Source organism: Austrofundulus limnaeus, unplaced genomic scaffold (assembly GCF_001266775.1).
Source record: "Austrofundulus limnaeus strain Quisiro unplaced genomic scaffold, Austrofundulus_limnaeus-1.0 Scaffold277, whole genome shotgun sequence".
NCBI lineage: Eukaryota > Metazoa > Chordata > Actinopteri > Cyprinodontiformes > Rivulidae > Austrofundulus > Austrofundulus limnaeus.
Genome location: NW_013952679.1, coordinates 605,931 through 615,499, shown reverse-complemented (window position 1 = coordinate 615,499; position 9,569 = coordinate 605,931). Strand labels below are relative to the sequence as shown.

General features: G+C 37.6%; 3 protein-coding genes across 3 annotated transcripts in view; 2 read left to right on the top strand and 1 right to left on the bottom strand.

The window, feature by feature from the left end:
* Positions 1 to 682, bottom strand: part of sona (SON DNA and RNA binding protein a) — an 11,018-nt gene extending 10,336 nt beyond the window's left edge. Inside the window, exon 1 of the mRNA XM_014021082.1 lies at positions 548 to 682. The gene's annotated coding sequence lies outside the window, so the exon portion shown is untranslated. The remainder of the gene's footprint in view (positions 1 to 547) is intronic.
* A 240-nt stretch (positions 683 to 922) lies between these two features.
* ercc1 (excision repair cross-complementation group 1) lies at positions 923 to 4,418 on the top strand. The gene is made up of 9 exons (XM_014021081.1): positions 923 to 1,094; positions 1,286 to 1,705; positions 1,862 to 1,965; positions 2,601 to 2,700; positions 3,222 to 3,298; positions 3,548 to 3,647; positions 3,768 to 3,839; positions 3,988 to 4,056; positions 4,146 to 4,418. Exons 1-9 carry the CDS (start codon positions 1,035 to 1,037, stop codon positions 4,206 to 4,208), a joined length of 1,065 nt encoding a protein of 354 aa, XP_013876535.1. The 5' UTR covers positions 923 to 1,034; the 3' UTR covers positions 4,209 to 4,418.
* A 627-nt stretch (positions 4,419 to 5,045) lies between these two features.
* The window catches only part of prmt2 (protein arginine methyltransferase 2), a 6,556-nt gene continuing 2,032 nt past the window's right edge, over positions 5,046 to 9,569 (top strand). Inside the window, exons 1-5 of the mRNA XM_014021078.1 lie at positions 5,046 to 5,292; positions 5,381 to 5,572; positions 7,450 to 7,611; positions 9,023 to 9,187; positions 9,274 to 9,449. Of these exons, the coding sequence (XP_013876532.1) occupies positions 5,203 to 5,292; positions 5,381 to 5,572; positions 7,450 to 7,611; positions 9,023 to 9,187; positions 9,274 to 9,449 (785 nt within the window). The 5' untranslated portion in view covers positions 5,046 to 5,202. The remainder of the gene's footprint in view (positions 5,293 to 5,380; positions 5,573 to 7,449; positions 7,612 to 9,022; positions 9,188 to 9,273; positions 9,450 to 9,569) is intronic.

Sequence of the window (9,569 nt, the reverse complement as noted above, 5' to 3'; positions counted from 1 at the left end):
TGTCAAAATACGCTTCAATAGATATTGCCGAATGCTAATATGCAGTTTTAACTTTGAAAAAAACAAAACAAACGAAGACAACAACGCCAGCAATAAGCAAAAAATAAAATAAAATAAAAAATAAAAATACTGATTAAAAGGCTGGTGGTTCTCGATGGTCAAACAAAGCTGAACAATAAGCAAGTTGTTCACATCGTCAGACCGTAAACACGTTAGATAACGTGGACCAGTGGGCCTGCGAGGCTAAGGCTAACATTCATTCACAAATAATAGAACCAGCGTATGTTAGCTGGTTTAAAACTACAGCTTTAGCTGATATAGCAAATACGCACCTATTTTACCTGCTACATATGCTACCGATTGGGCAACTTATACGCTATACGAGCCAAATGTGCCGCCTGCATGTTGATGCGGCCTTATTTGAAGTTCACTAGACATTTACCGCTAATCTAGCTACTTAGCCTGCTAAACCTTTAGCTGCTACGGTGGCCAAACAAAACAAATTCATTCGTTGAGTATAACAATTTATTCTGCATCACATATTTACCCAGTTTAAGTTGAATAGCTGCAGCTGGTGTAACGAAAATGTCAGATGTCAGCCGGTAAGTTGCTGAATGTGCTAATCGTTATCGTTAGCATGCTCACTCTTCCGCCATGATGGAGAGAAATATCCCAGCATGCCTTGCTTCGCGGTTTGAATGGCCGCGTCACTGTTTCCTAGGCAACACCAAAGTAAACTATGCGTTTCTTTACTTCGAAAATATTTTGTATATTTTTGTCGTTTTCAAGTGTGTTTGTTTGGTCTCCAGATTCATAAAAACTTAGTTTGCAAGGGGTAATAATTACGTTTATGTTTAATGATGGAGGTCCAGGTCTATCAAAATTTATTTATATTGTCTATGCTTTTATTGTGGTGGGTATACCGGAAGTGAGTCGACTACTGTTTTGCAGTATTAGCGAGTAACGTGAATGAAAGTTTTGTTAGTACATTGGGTCATGTGTTTACGTTGAAACATTTTTATTAGGCGGAAAACATGAAGAAAAGGTTTCATATCAACTTGGACGATTCAATTTTCAACAAGGAAATATCACCGGTGTGTATTTTTTATTTATTATTGATGTAGCTACTTAGCTATGTGGCTAGCGACCTGCATCTCACCTTTCAAAGATACTTCCATAGCAAAAGCTAAAATTATCTTTCGGGTGGGTTAGCTTGCTAACACACTCTTTTATAACTTAATATATTATTCTCGATGTTAAAACAGCTTTTGACTATATTTTCCAGCCAAAACCACAGTTTCAGCCTTCATCATCTAAAGGACAACAAAACAAAACATCCTCCACTGCTTCTACCGCAGAGCCGGCTGCAAAACAAGCTGACCAACCCCTGTCTTATGCAGAATACATCGTCAAGAGTAAAAGCAATGTGGCTGCTGTTCCACAGAGAGACCCCTCCTCCGAAGTGCTCAGGACTGAAGGTGCTGGACTCWCTAGTCTGAAGCAAGCAGAGCCAGAGTGCGTGCCATCCAGCACAAGAAGGAGATGTGAAACAGACCAGGGTGTTGTTCAGGACACTGAAGCTCAAACTGAGAGGATGAAAAAGAGTGAGGTGATTGATGGAAATTGCCAAAAGTCAGATCCTTGTCTGAACCAGGGTCCTAAACCAGTGGGGTCTGGGAGCAGCATTATAGTTAGTCCTCGACAGGTAAACATATACTTTGTTTTGAMCCATGAGATAATAACTAAATATATACCACTTAATGCACTTTTCCTGTGTGTTAATTGACATGTTGATTTTTTTTTTTTGTTATCTTTGTAAAATATTTGGAAGACCACTTTGTGTTTGTTTTTGCCCCTTCAGAGAGGAAATCCCATTCTGAAGTTTGTGAGGAATGTGCCATGGGAGTTTGGAGAAGTTGTGCCAGATTACATTTTAGGACAGACAACCTGCGCTCTCTTTCTCAGGTGGGCTTTTGTCCTTTATGAACTGGGRCTGTGTATTGGCAAGAATTTGGCGATACGATACATATCATGACAGAGGGGTCACGATACGTTATATCCCGATATATTACGATACTGTAAGCAAGGCAATACATTATGATATATTGCGATTTTTTTGTCCAAAAATTCTATTAAATAAAAACCTCTTACTGAAAAAAAAGAAAAGAAAAGGTAATGTTTACTTACAATGCTTACATTGTCTCCTACAATGCTAATGCTATCCTTACTCTCTGGCGCTCAAGAGGTAGAGGAGCCAAATGGCTGGCTCACTGCTGCCAACTAGTGGTCAGAGGCTGAACTACAACATGAAAATGAACGGTTGGCAAGAAGGTTGACAATTTAAAGCTTAATTAAAAATCAATACAGGGCTTTAGAATATCGATACAGTATCGGGAAATGAAATATCGCGATATTTCAGTGTATCGATATTTTCTTACACCCCTATTATGAACTGTGACTCAAAACAGCTTTTCCTAGCAGCAGATTTGCATCCACAGTAAATAGTTTAGGCTGAGCGCAGSTTTGTGTATTTAAGTTTATTATATTGTAATAAACTTTGTTCTCTCATTTTCCTCTCTGGTTTTGGGTCCGACTCGAAGTCTGAGGTATCACAACCTTAATCCAAACTATATCCATGATCRTTTGAAGCAGCTTGGGAACACGTTCACCCTGCGCGTGCTGCTGGTTCAAGTGGATGTGGTGAGTAAAAACAAACGCTTTGACAGTAAATGTTGTTTAGGCATTTATCTGTTTTTAATTTATCAAGCAATTAGTAAAGAAAACAGACCCAGTAATTAACAAAGCTACTGTATATCTTTTCAATCTGTAATTTTTTCCCCCTGATTTGTTGGATTATTTTACAAATAAAACCTAAACTTTTACACATAAGTGTAAGTGTTTACTTACAATATAGCTAAAAAAATGTAAACATTCATCAGTTTTATGGTTTTGGCAAATTAAATCAGCCTCTACAGAACACTAATTGCAATGTGAGCAGTCCTTGCAGAGCTCTTCACTAGTGACAAATGTCTTGCTTCAACCAAAATTGGTTTAATGGGTATAAGTGAAGTGTGCTGCCGGTAACKCTTTTTGACACTACAAGAAGGAAAAGACACATGTTAGTTTATTAGCAAAAACTCCACCGTCTCAAATTACAGTGAAGGATTGAGAATGAACATGGCTTTAAATGACTTTTTATATGCTGATATATTTTGTGACAGAAAGATCCTCATCATGCTTTAAAGGAGCTGGCTCGCATCTGTRTCATGGCTGACTGCACGCTTATCTTGGCTTGGAGGTAAGACTGCAGCAGATGAGAGATTTAAATGCTACCGTCTCAAAACTGAGTGCAGCCAGCCTTGTCTTGGCAGCTTGAACGCGTGTAATCAGGTGATAAAGTTGGACCGTTCTGTTACCTGATGGTGCCTGTCTTTGAGGGTTTAACCATTTAATCACAACAATCCTTGGCAATTTGTGAGGCCCTTTATTTTCCTAGACTTTGAATCTAAATCCAGCATGTTTTCTCATTTTATTGATAAACCCGCAGCCCCGAAGAAGCAGGACGTTACCTGGAAACGTATAAGTCGTATGAAAAGAAGCCAGCTGACCTCCTGAAGGAGCAAGTGGAAAAAAACTACCTTTCAAAGGTCTGTGTCTTTGACGTCCCTTCTTTTAACCACAAAGTTATTTAGACATTTTAGTTTTTAACATAAAAACAACAGAAATCAGGTTTTAGAAAATACATGACCTTTTTTTTGTCCCTAAAGGTTACAGATTGTCTGACAACTGTGAAATCTGTAAACAAAACTGACGCCATCACCCTGCTGTCCACTTTCTCAGTGAGTATTTGGATGAGAGGGGGGAATAAATTACAGTCATTTGGTGTCATTTGAACCACAGGGTAAATCTTGACACCTTTGATTCCTCTCAAAGAGAATAATTCAGATTAAACCGATGCAGACGATACACTTTGCTTTTCTTTTACAGTCTGTCGAAGGAATCATCAGTGCCTCTAAGGAAGACTTGGTTCTCTGTCCCGGCCTTGGACCACAAAAGGTGAAGAAGAACATAAACACAGAACTTTAAAATGTTGATTATTGACAGAACAATTGGGTCACCTTATCATCTTATTTTTTTGTTTACAGGCAAGACGACTTCATGATGTACTTCACAAACCTTTTCTCAAGTCAAAGACGGACAACAGCTGAGATGTTTTATTCTGAATGTGTGACAAAAACAAAACATGACATGATTAGGCAGAACTGTACATACATTTTAAAATAATAATTAATTGGTCATTTACTGAAATGTTTAAAAATATGTCTGAAAATGTTTCGTTTTACCCTAAACTGCAAAGTGTTTTACAGTTTGAGTTTTGTAATTGAGTTTAACAAATAATAAAATATTTTTATACTGTATAATGTCCCCTTGCAGTTATTTACTCACAACACAAACCAAATAATGAGAGAGAAACGTATTTATAAAGTAATGCATTTGTAATTAGAAGAATCTTAACATGCCTAATAGGTAAATATGTCAAGTTTAGTCTAATGATTATTGATGCTTTTTGAAACATTTTTTTTTACATTTCTATCAGAAATACCCATTTTTTTCCTTGTATTGAATTAGGAAAAAAATTGAGAAGTAGCCCAGTAGGTCCCCCTGATTTACGTTGATAAGATTAGAATGGCTAAGCGATAAGATATTTTTAAGTGTACAACACGTTAGTACCTTTGTGACCCTGAAAATAAGATTATATCCTAAAATTATAGATTTAATATCCCATAATTGTGAAATGCAAAGTCATAATTTTGAGTAACTATAGGTCATATGAGATATGCTCACATAGTTAAGAGATGCTGAGACACAATTTTGAGATAGTAGCTCATTAAAGTGTATAATACAAGTGGCGAAAATGGGTTTTCAAAAACTAAATTTAGCATTAAATTTAAAAAGTAATCCGCACTGCCTTTCTTCACATCGGAGTCGCTAAGAGTTTAGAAATTTCCGACAGACTTGAATGTGTCAGAGAATCAAAACAGGAAGTGTGTTTGATGATCCKCACCGCTGAGTTTTGCCGCTTGTTTCGTTGTAGAAACAAAGTAACAATGTTCTTTCTGTTAATATAAAGGCCACCTTTAAATTGTGAGGTTAATTTTCAGGAGAAATTAAATGAAAGTGTTTAGAAGGCGTGTTTGAATCATGCAGACAGAGAAAGAAGAGGACGACGACGACGCGTCTCCTGAAGAGTTTGTTGCTTTGTGTGATTTCTCTGGAAGTGGCACCGAGCAGGTTAGGGGAAAAAAATAAAACAGCCGGTACAATTAGRACCAAAATAAAGATATCAATCTTAATTTTACCRCTTTTTGTTGTCTCACAGCTTCATTTCAGCTCAGGAGACAAGCTGCTTGTTCTGTCCAAGCCTACAGCAGACTGGTGGTGGGCAGAGCTGCTGGGGGTCAAAGGTTATGTTCCTGCCAGCTACCTGCAGCAGCACTCAGCTGAGGAGGAGGACAACTCTTCAGAGGACCCTTGGCAGGATGAAGAATACTTCGGCAGCTATGGGACACTGGTTAGACATAGACACATAACACCACCATCTTTATATTGTGCTGATTCTTAACTCTTTGACATAAAAGATTTAGGTTTACGTGGAAGCTTTAAGACAATCTTACACAGTTAAARCATAGTAAAACATGATGGTCTCTTAGTGTGGATATCATGTTTATATATATTTTATTAGTGACCATATTCTTGCAGCAGAAAATAGTCTAAAGGTGCATGAATGAACACAAAAACTGGTGGGCAGAAGATTAAAAAATAAAAACAATGCCTGTTGMGTTTGGACAATAGAAGAATGAGAACAGGACAAACGTTTATGAACGAATCCAAAAATTACAGATGCTGATACAATTCAAACTCTACAGCAGARTTGTCAAATTAATTATCACTGAGGGCCACATGAGCATTATGATGGTCCATAAGGACCAGTTGTAACATTTCATGTTGAACTTCAACTAAGCGGAAAACATCGCCTTCCTTGTCTCACTGCTCCAGCTGAGCACAGCAAACAAACAATAACTGAGCTCTACGTGGTATTTTATGCATAGAAACMGTGTTTTAACTAGGGATGCAAAAAAAATCGGCTCGTGATTAATTGTCTTAAWTAATTTTAGATTAAAATTTGTTCCAATCGATTAACTGATAACGTTGGACTGGAAAGATACACCCTCTGTGAGACTTGCAGGCCTTGAGTTTAACCCATGTGCTTTGCAAAAATGCAATAAGTACCCTTAACAACAATCAGCAAATTCTTGTCATAATACATAAATTTGAGTAAATTTACTCAGTGTTTGTGTACATTTTTGGCATCTATACTTACCACAAAAGTAAGGAAGTGTGTGTTTGGTRGATTGTTTTGTTGTAACAAYGGGCCTCATGCAAGAACATGTTCGTATTCTTATCCTAAATTTCTCTTACTTTTGTTCRTACGAAGGGTTCAAAGTTACATAATGAAAAGAATGAMGATCCATCTTCTTGCATTATACTTGAAAAAAGAAACACACAAAAAAATATTGTTCCAATGTTTATTTAGTTGTTTTACACAAATCTTTGTTTAATCACATTTACTGTAAAATAATAGTTGATTAAACAAAGATTTGTGTAAAACAACTAAAGAAACATTGGAACAATATTCTTTTTGTGTGTTTTTTTTCCTTTTTTTGTCAAGTATAATGCAAGAAGGTGGATTGTCATTCTTTTCATTATGTAACTGATTTATAAAATGATAATAACTTGTAGTTAAAAGGAAGTATAGATCAAAAATATAAAGAAYAGTATTATTTTGTTTATTAAAGAAAATAAAATGTGAGAAAGGTCTTTTGAGATCAGGGTCAAAGACAGGTGGAAATGTTTATTCCCCCTCAGGGTGACCCTTACAYAATTATGAGTTTACGCTGTAGATGTTATTGTCTCCTATATTAAATAGTAATTTGCTTGGACAACTTTGAAGTCTTAACAAAATGTAAAGAACATAGATAAACTGGATTAAAATGAATGTTTTGTACGATGTGAAACATCATGGATTTATCAGTATACAAAGCACAGTTAGGCTGCTGATATTTCAGACACAAAGTCAAGGTTGTAGGTTGTAATTTGCACAAACTTCAGTCAGATAAAGGATCAATGAGCCAAAGTGACCTGATTAGCATTTTCAATAAAACAACCCTGATGTCCCTATGCTTCACCTTCTGCTTCACAGATAAAACAARAGCTATATATTTAATTACAGTAGAGGTTGTTTTGATTTTATTTTACACAAAAAGTTTGTTTTGTCATTTTTCGTCTGTCAGCAGCCTTTGTCAATCACACAATTCGCATTCTTTAGTCCAGTTAAGAGAATTTAACCRCAGAATTAGTGTGTTTATTTGGTCCTGTTTCGTGATGCAGAGGCTTCACCTGGAGATGCTGTCAGACAGGAGCCGCACTGAGACGTACCGGCAGGTGGTCCTCAGCAACAGCGCTTCCCTGAAGAACAAGGCGGTGATGGACCTCGGCTGTGGGACCGGGATCATCAGCCTGTTCTGTGCTCAGCTGGCTCAGCCTTCGGTGGTAATCATGACACGAATGCTGACGCAGCAGTTTCAGAGCAATGGCTGAATTTAGAAAGTCTAGGWGGCCCCGACTGATAAGAGCAGCTTGAATTCTTCAAAAATGCTAAAAGAGGGACTTCAGTGCTTCTCTCATCTCGTTTAGAAAACATTCAACCATTTTTAAAGATATTTTTGTTCCTTCTGTCACTTATTTCCATAAAGTGGTACAAATTTTGTTTGAAGTGAACGTGAAGTAAAATGGCTGAGTATTATTTGTAATATTCAATACCCTGTTTATAGAAAGTACTGCCGTGTCAGGACAGCAGACTCACACTTTGCCGTGTGGTGGTCAGATTCTTGTGGCTCTGCCGTTGACCTTGTGACGTTTTTCGATAGTGTCCAGGAAAAATACTCTGGGAGAAGATTAATAAACTGGATTTATGGATTCTGTCACACAAAATGGCTTTTAGTGTTTATGTCACACTGTTGACAGTTATTCAGTCAAAACACTATAATATTCAATTCACAAAGGTTATAATAGTTTTKCATTTTTCATTACTCACAGCTAATGCGAAAATGCTAGGTTTGAAGAAAAAATAAAGGATTTGTTTAATCAGTCCACRCGGCTTAAAATAAATTGACAAATTTTATTMGTTTTTATTTATTTCAGTTAACTAAAATGTTGTTTTCAATTTCAGTTTTCATTATTTAGTTAGTTTTAGTTAAATATAATAACCSTGCAATTCACTGCAGTTTATATAGCATCAAGTGACAACAAACGTCGTCTCAGGGCACTGTACAACAAAGAGACATTTTAAGGAAGGCAGCAGATTGTGTTGAATCTTCACTTCGTTACAGTCTCCCATCCTGAGCAGCACATTGGCAACAGTGGAAAGGAAAACTCCCTTTTAACAGAAGGAAACCTCCAACAGAACCAGGCTCAGGACGGGCGGCCATCGGCCTCGACCGGCTGGGTTTRAGGTTGGGAAAGAGACACAGAAAAACATCGAATAACTGGTCCAGGTGTATTTTCCTCTGGAAGAGAGACAAAGAAAATACAYATTATTGATAGAAATAATTAAAACAAACATGTAGAGAAGAGAGACTAAAGACAACAGCAGCAGAGTGAGGAAATGTGCTCAGTTTGTCCTCCAGCAGTCTAAACCTATAGCAGCAGAACTAAGGAATAACCCAGGAAACCTAAGCCTAACTGTAGGATTTATCAAACATAATATCATACATAATCTAATTTAAAGTAAAAACATAGTATATCTAATTTAACTCGTATTTTTCCCTGTTTGTATTCTAAAATCCCTGTGATACATGGGAATCTTCATGTTGAACACTRGTGTAGTTACAGCCCCACCTGCTGGATGAACAGTGTTACTGGCACCACCAGCTTGGTGTGTAATAAGTTTGTCGTACTGCAGGTGTATGCTGTGGAGGCCAGCTCCATGGCGGAGTTCACCARGCAGCTGGTAAAGCAGAACGGCTGTGAGGAGGTGGTCTCGGTGCTCCAGGGCCGAGCCGAGGAGCTGGAGCTGCCGGAGCAGGTGGACGTCCTGGTGTCCGAGTGGATGGGCAACTGCTTACTGGTAAGACAGGCACTTCCACTGGCAGAACTTTTTCATTTTCACCAACAATATGGATCGAATATCYACCATTTTTGTTTCYAATTTAGTTTGAGTTCATGGTGGAGTCGGTTCTTGTGGCCAGGGACCGCTGGCTCAGAGATGGAGGAGTGATGTGGCCCTCCTCTGCTGCTCTTACCCTGGTTCCATGTCAGGCGGACAGCTATTACACAGAGAAAATGGCTTTTTGGGAGCGGCCCTATGGCTTGGATTTCACTCCTCTTCAGTAAGAAATTACTATTGTTTAAATTTATTCTTGGGGGAAAAGGGGCAGATAAAAAATATTAAGATATTTTTCTCTTTTCTGCTTCCTTTCATTTTATTTATATTTTATTCTGTTGTGTAC